At 39.8% G+C, this 15,290-nt stretch overlaps 1 protein-coding gene across 2 annotated transcripts in view; it reads left to right on the top strand.

The window, feature by feature from the left end:
- LOC133522954 (early growth response protein 2-like) overlaps positions 1 to 14,744 on the top strand; it is a 64,205-nt gene extending 49,461 nt beyond the window's left edge. The window contains exons 1-2 of one of the 2 annotated variants that reach the window (XM_061858457.1): positions 8,827 to 9,483; positions 11,355 to 14,744. In XM_061858457.1, the coding sequence (XP_061714441.1) occupies positions 9,288 to 9,483; positions 11,355 to 12,244 (1,086 nt within the window). In that variant the 5' untranslated portion in view covers positions 8,827 to 9,287 and the 3' untranslated portion in view covers positions 12,245 to 14,744. Of the gene's footprint in view, positions 1 to 8,826; positions 9,484 to 11,354 lie in introns of those variants that run through there. The other variant, XM_061858456.1, reaches the window with a different exon arrangement.
- The last annotated feature ends 546 nt before the right edge of the window (positions 14,745 to 15,290 follow it).

Below are 15,290 nucleotides of genomic sequence, written 5' to 3' on the forward strand. Positions count from 1 at the left end.
AAATATCATAATAACTATATATAAAAATATTTCAACGAAAACTAAAGCTATATTGTACATAATAAATCTAAACAATACTAAACATAGGTACCCCTATTCATACAGTAATCGTTTAAATTTACCGTTTACTACTTATAATGCCTCAAAAGAAGCCTTCACAGGGGATTGGTAACCAAACTTAAGCCTTTACCAAAAAATAGATACAAATCTGTTTGGTAACCTCGGTTAATTTTATAAATACTTTCTTTAAAAAAATCCCTAATTCAATTGCTTTTCTGTAGGTACACAAAGCCCACTTAGACTTTCTATCTGCGACAGTTCGCCAATAGCATTGCTAATTTACCACTTTTGCATAAAAGCATAACATGGGCATAATTAACGAGGCACTACCATTAACAAATCATATGCCCTGCGACGTCTTGGCTCCGTTGTATGACAAGGTGGTAAATAAAACACAGTTTGTGATCGTATGCCTTGCGACCCAGCTGCTCGCTCCGGCACTTGACAACCGAGTGTCGACTTGCAGGTAGTTCGCAAATACCTTTATTGTGTAAACGTCACATGCCCCCAACATCTAAGTACGATGCCTTATCTGAAAGTTTTAGAATAATGGGTCGGGGTAACGAGAGACCGGTAGTCCGGAACTCAAATTAACATCTACAGTCCAAACACGGCAGCCCCGTGGCCCGCATCCAGATATCGCAGTCACAGGCTACGTATGTAGTGTAGGCGTAGATTACGCTCGATTACTCAGACTTTAAATGAAACGAACATTTCAGGTGTCGCGTACGTCATAGGATCCGCTCGAGATTAGCTTTCGAGTGTTGTCGTAATTATAACTCTGCTGTAAACCTAATTCTGATTGATTTCGCGAGCGCCAGTTCTTATAGAGACCAGTATTACGTGAACTCTTATTAATACGTGACAATTAGAATTAGGCTTGGTACCTGTTTTTATTCACGGTATTAATCGAATTTGTTTTATGTATGTTAAGATAAATGGAGTGCTAAATTCAAACTAACGGCCCAGATTCGAACTTTAAGATACGTCAAAGATTTGCTAAAGATACAATATAGATTAGATATGTCAGAGTCAAGTGTCAGTGTACGTTTTTTCAAACAAAACATCACTTTGACACTGACATATCCCATCCATATCGTATCTTCAGGAAATTTTAGACGTATCTTAAAGTTCAAATCGGGGCGTAAGAGTTATAATCGTTCGTTTTCTCGAAACGGTTCGTACTAAATGGTCGTAAGTTACGCACGCACAGACAACCGTGACGAGAGAAACACAATGGTCGAAAAAACAAATTACTGTTTTGTTCGCTAACTTCTGCTTTTGAGTACCTATAGGGTTGTCTAACTGCGTAAAATCTTATACTTACTATTTAATTTTATTTAGGAAGATAAAAGACAAAATTAATATAAGTAGTTAGGTTTTTCCCTTTAAAAGTCGCTCTAGTTATAAAATAAAACGTCATTACAAACCATTATAACAATGCTTAATCGGAAAGCACTGTGATAATAATTAATCCAAGCCATCAATGTAGCAATTGCAATGAGACCGTGTGACGCGCGGGCGATGTTGCCAGCATTATTGTCCGATGAGCGCGCGCTTATTCCGCGCGTTTGCATCACTGTGCTATTTCGGCGCGCGTTATCGGTCAACGCTGGGCGCCCGCGCGCCCTGGGCGGGCGGCAATCCAAGTCCTATGTCCTATGGCACTTCGGTTGAACATGACTAAGCATCAGAGTCATACTTTCATAGAAGTTTGACGTTTAATATACACTTGCACTGCTACCAAAATCGCTAAAAACTTAGCTAGGTCTAACTCTAATATAGGTATTCTTCAAAAAACTATAGGTACTTACATACCTATATCAGAAGACGAGCAAGTTCCAGAAAGTTTCCAATAAGTTGGAGACTCCTGGAACGAATTACAGGAAGTAAAAGTAGTTTTAAAGCTAAAATCCCGAACACAACTTCCTGAGGCGTGCTGGGAACATATAAGTGCCAATTACATCCACACTAAGTCAGACCCGATATCGGGAAGTGTGGATGTAATTGGCCCTATAGATATTCGGCCCGACTCTTACGACTTTTGGACTTTTTAAAACTGAAATAGTGACCTAGCGGTAAGAGAGTGCGACTTGCAATCCGGAGGTCGCGGGTTCATAGTTCATAGGTACCCTGGCTCGTACCAATGAGTTTTTCGGAACTTATTTACGAAATATCATATAGTATTTACCAGTCGCTTTCCGGTGAAGGAAAACTTCGTGAGGAAACCAGACTAATCCCAATAAAGCCTAGTTTAGTCTACGTTGGAAGGTTAGATGGCAGTCGCTTTCGTAAAACCCAGTCTCCCATCAGCCGTGGCAAAAATGCCGGGACAACGCGAGGAAAAAGATACAGAACTGAAAACAATTCCCCTAAAAATCAATAGACAAAACAATCGATAACCGATATTGCATTCTATGAATAGAAACGTTCAAATATAAATGAAGGAGGCAGAGGTTCTATTTCAGTTCGCTATTGGCATCGTGACCGCTTGCAGTAGGAAGGGTATTGTTAGCGGTAATACTCCTGTCACTTACGAAACAATAATGTGCACTCTGAGATCACTTTTCTACTGGTTAGCTTCCCATGCACGGTGAGCGGTTATTTTGCAATGTAAGCAAAGAAACAGACCTTGAGTATCAATTTGCGTATAATATCTAACCGAGCGTGAGCCAGTAGATCGCATGGATGAACCAACATAAGAGCTCTTCGATTACATGTAGATATTAATTATGCATCTCAAAGGAGCTCATAGGATTACTGGTGGCCAGTAAGTTGTAAGTAAGAAATCCAAAACGGAGGTCGTGGGTTCAAGCCCTTCAGTTCGTTTAGTTTGTTAGTTTGGTAAAGGAAAACATCGTTATATGTAGCTTCCCGTACTAATGCCTAGTAACCCCTTGGGGGTCGGAAACAAATGGCAGTCGCATTCATAAGTCACTATATATGTATTTTTTTGGGATTAGGTTGCCAAAAAAAGCGCCGAATCAAGATCGATCACGCGTCTCAAAGTCACGTTACACTGGTTTACCCTAAATCTTGATGCAACCGAGCTCGCGCGACCAATAAGAATTCACAGCACTATTTGCGCACGCTGCATAGATGACTTATAGTGCCCGATAACATGTCTTTGCACACGTGACACGGGAATTATTCATGTGATCAGAACACAGCTGAAGACTTTGCCCAGACTGCTGGTCTTTTCGACAACAAGTATTTTACGATAGGGACTGTTTTATTTTAACTTAATGATGAAAATTGACTTCGTAGACTAAGGAGGTATGGTAATGAAGGTGCACATCGACTTAAATGACATAGCCGCTTCTGGTAGTTAACAATATTTATTCTGCCAAGCTTAGACTAGAAGGCATAGGTACAGTAACTTAACAATTACGCTGATTGCAAGATTTGTCTCTATGTGAACGTGTTCTCTAGAGATATTCTGTTGAACTATAAAACGATTGTTAAATCACTGCTACAACATCATGATCTGTGTGAACGTGTGCTGGACATATTCGGTTGAATTGTCAAATGATTGTCAAATCACTACTACACACTACGTCCTCCGTTGACCCAGCCATCCACTCACCGATCCTGCTCTATGCCAATGTGAGCCATTGTCTACAAGAGTTCTAGCCTCGGAACTCATCCAAAAGCTATTCTAATGTACTATCAAATATACTGTTAAATCACTACTAGTGCCTACACACTACGTCCTCGATTGACCCAGTCGTCCACCCACCGCCGGCGCTTGGGCCGTGGGAAGCGCCCGAATGCCCGCTGTTTGTATACTCATTGAACACACTAGGTGACAAATATGACTCGCTGACTACTGGTTTTCAAAACTGTCATCCTTTCTCTGATCCGTTGTCTTAGCACAAAATTTAAAATGACGCACCATTGCGACCCGTACGTTTTTACAAATCTACGCGACTATAGACTAACCCCCTTATTTATAAACGTCTACTAAAGTTGACAAGCCGCTAATAATCGTTTGTCCCTTTCCGACGTATTGGTATGATGGAACAAACGATTATTAGCGGGTTGTCAACTTTAGTAGACGTTTATGAATAAGGGGGTTTCATGATAGCGAGTATGAGAAATACCTAGTTGTTAATATTGTCGCTGTCGCCCCGCTGCACCCGACCACTAGCCGAATGGCAATTGACCTTACGGTCAAGCTACGTTGTTACGTGGACGTTACATAATGGGATTAATAAAATACATGCTTTTATATTTCTTATTCAAAAAATTGTGAACAAAATCAACATTACAATTTGCAGTTTGTTCTTTAAAAGACAGAATAGGTACAAAGTTCATACCCTGAGACCACGTCCACGTCGTGTGTTCCTGTCCTGAGACTACGTAAATATTATAATGCAGAAAAATAGAGCGTATTTAGGAATAAAATATTTTATTCATATACCCAAGTAACTATGTAAGTCCGAATCCTAAATAAACGAAAAGGAGCAATAACAAGGCTGTAAAGTACCCGCGAGAAAAACAACTTTCCGAAGCTGTTTACGCAAACTGCGAGAACTACGAGTATTAAGTTATCCTGCCAAGCCCGAAAGAGCAACATAAACTCGGGTTACTCACTTCACAACAATAGCAGACTTGTTTACGCAATTAAACATTCATAACAAGCCACGTCGATATGAATAAACGCGTTCGAAATAGACAACGGTCATTGAAGCGCAGTGGAAATAGCACCCCGCCTCCGGACCAAAAGCAGTCAAGTTAAATTTAGAGCGTTTCCCACAGAACCGTTTTCATCTAGTGATTCACCTGCTGAAAGCTCGATTGTTCCCATTTTACGTCAATTGGTTGCGTGGTGTTTACGAGCCGGGAGCGTCAGCTGACGGCCAGGAATAGCCCTGACATCGCGGCCACGCTATGCCGGCTGCGCGAGCGCACCCACAAATAGCGCGCTATAATTAGACCGCAGTGAAATCGTGGGTTTGTTATTTTTCTTTATCGTCTCCGTTACGCGATAATTGGGTTAGCGGCTGCATGTGGGCCCGAGGCGTCGGCGTGTCTCGTGCGCTGGGGCTGCCCAGAGCACCCACCACCGAGCGGCCGTCGTCGCTCGCCACCGCAGCTACTCATCTCATTGCTTATTAATGTCGCAGCGACATACATTTAAAAGTAAAACCTTAGACCACCCCGAATTTACAGTACCCAAAACTCGTTAGGGTGCCGTCCCAAGTTGCAAATTGCAATATTCGGCGTAGGCATCTAATGTCCATGTTTTATCGTATTTTTATACCATATATATATATATATATATATATATATATATATATATATATATATATATATATATATATATATATATATATATATATATATATAATACATACCATATTCCCCATATGTTTATAAACAACCCAACGCGTTTGAATAAAATAAAATAATTTACCACCAGCAGTATGCTCTCACTGCCCAAGTATAATTAATGTACGATTTGTACCTACTAGGAGTCGTTGGATACATATATCGCTTCCTGCTCGTAGTGGCAGATTCCGTTAGTTTTTACAATGTTTACCAGCCTTATTGTGTCAACAGTTTGCGGTCATGGAGGTGTAGGTTTCGAGTGGGCGCGACCTGCTAATGCGAACAAGATCAAGGCGATCCATGCCAAACAGTGGAAAGGATAACACTCAAGCATGCATGCATATTCATACTTTAAAACGAGCTCATGTTTAGGTATTGGTTTTATTTTCACAGAATAGGTTTTTTTTTTCAGAGAAAACTACATATTTTTTCGCCAGTTTGTTGGCGAATAATGCGCTCTAAAATAAAACTAACAATGTTGTGTCATCAATGATTTATTCGCGCCTTATACATGTAATCCAAACCTCATGAATATGAAATGCTGCTTACGGGGTCACACATAAACTGCTTTGTATGAACAGTACTATCATAAACCAATCCAATATCAATTTAATTTCGACATCTAGGTACAGTTAGCGCTTACTTAAATGAATCCCCTACGTTGTTGGTAACTAACTTAAGGTCATCTGAAGGAATATATTGCACAACAATAACTATGAGCTACGCTCTTAAGGCCCAGCTCTACAAATAAGATTGTGACGGATATGTTAAAGGGTGACGCTTAGATAGGTATAGGATGGATCGATTGACCAAAGACCAGCCTGAAAATTGTGCGTATTTAAATTAGGAAAATAGTTATTTTCACCCTACCAGCTCGGAAATGTTTTCATTATATATGTAGTTGCGCAAAAGTTCAATTTATGTAGGTATCTAGATACGGCTGGCAAACTGATTCTACGAGTACTCACAAGTTGACTGGAGCTAGCTGATAATATGATAGTTTTGAATTACAAATATTTAAAAGTACTATATTTGGATTATATCTACATTAAATTGGTAAAGTGAGGTGAAAAAGAAAATGTTTTGCTCAGCGGCAGCAAAAATTGTCTGCGCCTCGTGCTCGCTCAAGTATTTTTTTTTTAAAGCCAGTTTTGTTTTAGTTCAATCTTCCGTTTCCGCAGCTTTCAGTTGCAATTAAGTAGGTAGATTACCCTCGCTTAAGGCGGAATTCCACCATGGTGCGACACAAGAATGTTTAGTACAAAAATGCTTGTGCCGCACAATACCGCAGACTGGTGTAATCCCGCCTTTACGCTGCTCGCGTCAAACTACAACAATGCCCCTTCCATATATCTATATGCAATCACTGTTTTGTGAAAACTTCGTCTGCCTTTTTTACTACTAATTAAACATAAAGTTTTGATAACAACTTCTTACAAAAAAATTAAAACCAAACCAAAACGACTCTACTAGGTACATAAATCAAACGATATGAATAAGTTACAATTTTTTTTTTTTTTGAGATTTTTTTCCATTAATTCTTTCTTGTAACAGATTATGTATTAGTAGGTACCTAGTATGATATGCGTAATTTTTTAAGGACTTTTTAATAACATCATATCATAATTATTGATCCAACCGATTTCGTACAAATCTTACAATCCACATAAACTCAATATGAAATTAGTGTGTTCGGAAATATAGCTGATTTAAAAGAGCTGTCTATGTCCATTCTAGCCGATTGCATTATGCATTTTCGATATTTCGTTAGGTATGCAATTTGGAAAATATTCGAAATAAAAGTGTACAAGATTGTGAATCAGCTTTTTAAATAATGGCATATCATAATTTTATGAAGCTATCCAATGTATAATAAACCGACTTCATAACAGTTTGAAAGGCCGTTTCAATTTACCATCATCTTATACCTAACACTCATAACAGTCATAACAATTACAATTAGCCCCAAGACGTAAATTACTTTTCGAGGAGGAGTTCCATCTTGGTCTTAAAGAGCAGTTCCATTTCACAAAATAGCACAATAGCAAAGAGAATTATGAGAATTGAGGAGTTCCCTGAATTCCTTGTGGAATCCATCGTTAGAACTCGAGCTTAACAAAAATGTTGCTTAAAAACCTAACTTTAGCATATCTTCTTTGTTACGTTTAGACAGACGTAACAAAGAAGATATGCACCAAACATGAAATCATGTCGTTGAAGTGTTCAGCTCTGGTTTTCATCAGCAGTTCTACTTTATCTAATATCACTTTTTTAATGTAAATGATTTTGAAAATTTGTTGATGAAAATACTAAAATCACTGCGTATAAGATTTGAGGAGTCCCCTCGATTCCTCAGGGATCTCATCATCAGTTTCAGTTTGTCAAAATCCAGTGATTTTGTCAAAAATAGGAGTAATCTGTTCGTATTACTTTCAGTAAAAAATATGTTATTTACAAAATCGATTGATTAATGACAGGGTTCTGAGTTATCAAACATAAAAAATATTTATTTGCCTAAATAAGGGTACAATCAGGTGGTATATAAAGTTTCAATGTCATTCCTTATTTTACCATAATATGGCGTACAAATATTAAATACTTAAAAATTTACTTAATTATTATATAACAAAATATGTACATACATGCATTCTTATAATGTGTCTGGCACAATTATATACAATGTCAAGAAAATTAAAATCCTCCTCCTTTCGGAATTTTGAAGTCTGTTAAAAAAGGATGAAATTAATACTTAGGTAGGTATAGCTACCTACTTACTCAAATTTACTTTTTGCAAAGGAGTCAGAAGATTAGATTAAGTATAGATTGTTACTCGTACCTACCTCTACTGTTAAGACTGTGATTTGTACCTTTTTTTCTTTCGATAGATAATTGATTTCAATTGAATATGGGTAAATGGTAGGCAGTGCGTGGCTATAAAATTTAATTTGGCAGTATTTAATTAATCTCTACAGAGTCTACACATTAAAGATGCAATTTGATGTATTAAGTATAAAATTATTTTGATCCATACTTATAAAATTCTGTAAATTTATGCCTGACATTTAATATCGAACAGTATATACATTAGTCATTATTTTAACTTAAGTATGTTGAATTTCAAGAAATGATTCACGCAACAAAATGAGTGTGCCTCTGCCTACTACCTAAGTAGAGCTACGAGTAGTAGAGTCATATTTTATAGCATCTCAGAAATATATGTATATATTTAATTTATTTACATTGTATAATTATTTTTTTAATTAAAATATAAATATTTTTATTTAAATATACATAAAAATATATTTTTAATTAATTAATACTAATCTGGCATTTTTTGGATAAATAATGCAGTATAATCTTAAAATGTATGTATACCATTGCATAGTTATAAATATAGGTAACAAATATTACTAAATTATAAACATTTAATATAATATATTAATACCTTCTACTTGTTGTCACTTCCTTTTACTTAAAAACAAAAATCGATCGTGCTCAAAAACTACATATCGAGTCAGCTCTGTCGAATAGGTCAAGTTAAAGTTGAATGAAGTTGCGGTCCTCGAAAGCATACGCGACGGAATCGGAGGCTGCTCGGCTCGTGCCTCGCGGCGCGCGGCGGCAGCGGGCGGCGGGCGGGCGCCCGGGGTGGCGCGGGCGGTGGGCGGGCCGGGCGGTGACGTCAGCGCCGGGGGGGCGCAGCGCCGCGCGATTGGCGGAGCGGCGCGCGCCGCTACCGAATATGGGACCGCTTCTCCATTGATAAAACTGCGACGCGGGGTCGCGCGGAGCCAGTCCCCTTCGCACCGGCCGCGCGAGAGGCCGTTTTCACGCTGGCGTTGTTCGTAATTCCGCTCGGCCAGTGGGCCGAGGAGCAGGTGGTGCCCGACGGCATGGGCACGGACGCGGAGCCCCCGGTCGGGGCGCACCTGCTGTCCCTGGCCGACATGGGCCTGGGCTTCGACTGTCCCATCAAGCCGGCGCCGGCGCCCGCCCTGGGCCACATGCCGGCGGACCTCAACACGCCGGTATCCACGTCGGACCTGCCAGCGTTCTTCCCGAGTCTGCTGGAGCCCCCGCCGATATCAGGTGCGACCCTGGTCACTCGTATGTGCGGGGAACGTAGGCGGCCCGCGCCCCCGCAACCGATAACGTTGTAAATAAACAATGCGATTTCTTCCCGTTGCGTGTCCTACGCTGTCCTTCACCTTCATTAAGCCGTAATATTGCCTCGTTTATAAAGCTTAAAGTTGTTACAAAGTTTAAAGTGTTTTTAAAGTTAGTGTGAAATGGAAAGTCCTATCCCGTGGCCTATCGGATCGATGCGCGACGTTGAATGGAGCTCGAGTTTGTGAATCGGCTGTTGTCTGCCTTCCTCCCTTCATAAATTCCAACATAGAATGTGTCTCTTCGTATAACGATTTGTGATGAAATGTGTATTTTGTGCCAGTGTTTATTTATAGTGAAAATTCACAATTCATGGTGAAACTTAAGACCCTATTGGGCAATCGGGTGATTATGCAAAGATTTTTTTCTGAATTAGACTTCAACGCATTTTCAAAACCGTTTTCACATTTCCCATTTAAGTAGATTTTTCTTAAATCAAAACTTGGCTTTGAATAACACTCTTCATTAATTAATCTTTAATTTTATTATGAATATACCTCTTTTAAACTTTGGAAATATTAATTTCTTCAGTCCTGAAGACAATTTTAATTTTTTTACAATATTGTAGATTTATAATGTAGGAATAATTCACAATTACAGACATAAATGTATTTATATTTCCAGTTCAATTCGGCCTACGAATAACAGAGTTTTAATTGCAAGTTTAGAATTTAAATGTACCTTATGAGTCTTATGACGTTTAAATATATATATCCGTTCAATTAAAACTTTTTCACGTTCAATAATTATAGTAATCTATTCTGATAATGTCATTAGTGTCACAAATTTCGTGGCAGCAACTCTGTTTGCCGTTTAAGAATTTCCGATTAGGATGTGAAATCTGACAGTTGGGTGCGTAACCCGTTGGCCGGGCGGCGGCGGCGGCCGCGCTGGTCGACGTCGCCGATACCGATGTTCGCAGATACGCAACATCCTGCGGGTTATCACTTATCAGCTCTTCCGTTCGCAATCCCAGTAAACGAGTTTAAAAAACAACAAATGGGCTAGTTTTGAAAGTAAAAACATGTTATTGGTGTATTTAATTTTAAATATACTTTCAGTTTAAAAACTAAGCTAGATGTATTTACAGATGTCATATTATAATTATGTAGATTAAACATTTATTTATTTATAAATCTATAGAAGATTGATCGATCTATAGAAGATTGATCACAAAATAGTTTTATTAAAAAATAGGTACATTTTACAAGCAACAACAAAACGTTATTCTCCAAAACAATTACGTTTGAAATGACAAAAGTAGTCTAAAACTAAGCTATTAGTGTAAAAATGTTTCCCGACGGAATATTCATCTATATGATTGAAAGGCTTATAGGGCTTAATTAATTAAAACTAGCTATATGAAAATGTTAGATAATACAAAACTAATTTCAATATAACAATAGGTTTGGCGGGAAGGTCGGCAGAAAATTAATAAACTTTCAAGTAGGTCGATATAAATATACAGTTGTAAAATCTCTGAGGAAAAATAATGAAATAAACGATGTAAGATGATCAGAGGTATTGAATGCTGCGAACCTACAGTCCGATCCACATTCTATCTCTACAATTGAGTAGAGGTCCTTTTAGTGACTTTGATTTTATACGTTTGTTTGAACTTGATCGGACCATATCCTGTATACATTTTATATTCGGTGCGTTCTTTTAGAACAACGTTTAAGTAATTCAATTGCATCATGAAAATTATCCCAGATCGTTGTGATAAAGCTTGCCTCTACTATTTACACTCGACTGAACTGTGACAATAACAGTGCATCGTTTGCTTGTTGCAGGTAGCCTACCAGGCGATGAGTTGTCACTGGGTTGCTCCCCGCGACGCCACAAGCACGAGGCGTCGCTGTCGCCCGGCGCGCGCGCCGAGGACGCCAGCAACGCGTCCAGCGCCAGCGCCTCGCTGTACGGGCCCGCGCAGCCGCCCGCCGGCAAGCACGCGCCCTCGCCGCCGCTGCAGTGGCTGCTGCCGCCCGGCCCCGGCCCCGGCGACAAGTACTACCAGGAGTACGAGGAGCGCGTGGACCTCCTCCCTCCCCCCGAGTGCCAGCCCTCCTACTGCGCGCCGCCGCAGCCCTCCTGCCCCGTCCCGTGCGAGTACCGCGCGCCGCCGCAGCACTGGGAGCAGGAATACCAGCCCGCGCCGCAGCCTGCGCCCGGCCCCTCGGGCCTGCCCAAGCGCGAGCCTTACCCGGCACCGCCCTCCGACCGGCCAGTGCAGCTCGCCGAGTACAACCCGTCCACGAGCAAGGGCCACGAGATCCTGTCTCAGGTGTACCAGCAGAGCGCGCAGCCGCTACGGCTGGTCGCGGTCAAGCCGCGCAAGTATCCCAACCGGCCGAGCAAGACGCCGGTGCATGAGCGGCCGTACGCCTGCCCCGTGGACGGCTGCGACCGCCGCTTCTCGCGGTCTGACGAGCTGACGAGGCACATCAGGATCCACACGGGCCAGAAGCCGTTCCAGTGCCGCATCTGCATGCGCTCGTTCAGCCGGTCGGACCACCTGACGACGCACGTGCGCACGCACACGGGCGAGAAGCCCTTCGCCTGCGACGTCTGCGGGCGCAAGTTCGCGCGCTCAGACGAGAAGAAGCGGCACGCCAAGGTGCACCTGAAGCAGCGGCTGAAGCGCGAGCGCGGCGGCGCGCACGACCACCCGCCGCACCTCTAGCAGGCGGCGCCCGGCTCCGCGTGTACACATTCCAGTGACAGTGAGCCCTCCACCTCCGACTCGGTGGACAACTGAACTTTTACTTTCACGTTGAAGTTATGAAATAATTTCATCGCCTAGCCGTAAGAATTGTCTTTAACGAAGCTTTATTAACTCTACATATGTAAATTCATTGAAATTTATATATCTTTTTATACATATTTGTAATTAATATGATAGGAGATGATCAGCTCGATGTATTTATTTTTAATTTAGATAGGCTAATTGAATGAAATCGACTGGGAACAAGGTACGAAGCGATGTGGCCTAAAGTGTCCTAGTAGCGCTTCTCGCAACCGATGGGTAGTGTACTCGGACTCGCCCGCGCGAGGCTGAAACATATCTTCTGTCTACAGACAAGTTTGTAGCTAAACTAAAGTTGTCTCTTGCATTACATGCTATTCGATGCACGCGTCAAAAATAGCATGAGAAAGTGATACGTAATGAGCCTATCCACAGGTACGACCAAGGTTAGAAAAAGTTTACCTACTGGCCTAGCCTCACACAACTAAATATTATAAAATTGACAAAATTCCATTACAGGTTTAAATTGTCCTACGTTTAAGATAGGAGTAAAGTTATGTGTCAAAGAAATGAGGTGATGAACCTTCTCAGACCGCGACTACCTAACTTAAGTATTGTATGTTTAATATTCTTGTACTTGACGAAACTAACGTGAAACTGTGCCATTAATTTAACTTTACAACGTGCCACTGCACTTATTGTTCAATACTAAGTGTAACACGACTGCTGAATACGTGATAAATATTATTTTATTTTATATTTTCTAGTCGAAGATATGGGCATGAGAATGTCGCCTACAATATCTTATGCTGTTTTTTACATATGTATATTTGGTACTTTTTCTATTTCTCGCGGTGCATTAGAGAGCTGCTGTCGAGTCTTCTCTTGCTCAAAGATTTTGTTAACAACATTTGCTCAATCCGCTTCATCTGTAGGTAACAGGCCTTCTCACTAACCACCCTAACTATTCTCTCTTCTGCGCTTTACCTGTTCAATCTCGCTATATTGTTTTACGGATTTCGCTTAATATTTCTTGTTATCTTCAGTGTTTTCCCAGTGGCATATATGTTTTTAATGTTCGTATTATAGACTAATCTAGTGAAGAGGATAGTGTTAGCGTTTAAATTATGATCTCTTAATCAATATTAATTAATTTCAAATACAGCGAGTGCTCCTTATTTATAATACTCATAGGTTTTTGTATAGTTAACATAACGTGTAGATAAGTTATTTGTACAATGTAGGCTTCAGTAACTGTGATTATATTAATTGTTGCGAACAGTTTCTTCCGTGCAATGTGACATCTGCAGTTCGTTTCTCGAGTCATAGCTGTAACTGCATTATTAGATTTCCTTTATAGTACAAAATTAAGCACAAATAGCCTTTAGAAATCGTATAACGTGAGAACGAGAGTTTATGAAATTGCCTTCAGTACCATATACCTACTGTTAAAAATCACTAGTTATCATAAAGTCATAATTGTTGTGTTAGTCATCGCGCGTCTATTAGTCTAAAAAGAACATAAATCAAGGTAGTGCAATTATACTGAATCTAAGGCCGTACACGTCACCACAGTGATAATAGAAAACAGGGTGGAATTCAGTGATCGGTCTGAATGAATTTAGGAGAACTGACAATAATATTACTAGTTCTTGAGCCTAAACAGTTTTGAAAAGCGAATAAATTTGATTTCACGCAAAAGATAGTTCCGAATTGCCAAGTAGTCCACTGTGGAGCGGGCGGCCGCGCCCCTTCGGCCGCAGACGCGAGCGGTGATCATATACAAGAGAAGTGTTCGAGTTATATCTAACGTTTTTACTGTTGTAGGCGAGACGAAGTCTCCGATAGAGAAGGCTAGAGTAGATAGGTTTTAATAAAGTGTAATCTGTTAGTGAAATGAGTGACAATCGAAACGGAGAAGACTAAATTCTTACACGTTTTACGTAATGTTGCATCGCGTTAAAGTTATTCATATACGGTGTATATGAAATAAGAGTTGCTTGGGCCGCGGGTCGCTGGGAGGACCCAGTGACGTAACGCGCACTCGGAGCACTGGTTACGACGACGTCCTACATACACATTTACACGTTGCTATTGCTAGCTACCGAACCGACTCTAAGAGAATTATGACTACATTGTGGTGTTCACTCGATGGTGAATGAGAACGAATTCTTTACGAATTTTGTGTACCTATGTTTATAATTTAAGCTGTCTTATATATTATATTTCACCGGTGTGAAAGTTGTTGATGTTCTAAGATAGTTTTAAGTATGTAGGTATTGTTAAATCTCACTAATTTTTACTAAATTCTATTTAATATATTTGTAAATACACTCTGACTAAATTTGGATTTAATGTGTATATAAGAGAAAAAGATTTTTTTTATTTAATATGAATTCACCTAAGGTGAGAAAATACAAATTGTTGAAAACTTGAACTTGGACTTTTATGATTTTATTCCTAAACCCCCGCATAAGTTGAGAAAGTATATTCATAAATAATATAGGTATAATTTTTCATTTAAATTTCCAATTAATCTTTGTCTACAAAATATCAACTACCAAATCTAGGATGCATATTATGCTAATTATTTCAAATAATGCATTATTCAAATATTAAACAAGAGCATAAAGTTGCAGCAAGAGTTAAAAAAAATCAAAGTATTTTGAAGTAAATTCTTTGTTAAAGTCACACACTTGGCACAGAAGGTGGGACGTTGGTTAAATTTAGCAACAACAGAATATTGGCACACTTCAATGAGTGTCCGTATTTTTAACATTAGTAACAAAAATCTAACTCTTGGAAACTCGCTAAATTGCCGAGCTATATTTACCTAACCTACTTGTAATATAACAGATGTATGGATGGAAAAAAATATCTCAAATTACTTGAGTAAAATTTGCGAAAAATATTTAATTTCGCTGGAGGCAATGTTTTTTTCTGCCAGGTAAACTACTGTCATACGTACAATACAAATAATAAA

Source organism: Cydia pomonella, chromosome 11 (assembly GCF_033807575.1).
Source record: "Cydia pomonella isolate Wapato2018A chromosome 11, ilCydPomo1, whole genome shotgun sequence".
Lineage (NCBI taxonomy): Eukaryota > Metazoa > Arthropoda > Insecta > Lepidoptera > Tortricidae > Cydia > Cydia pomonella.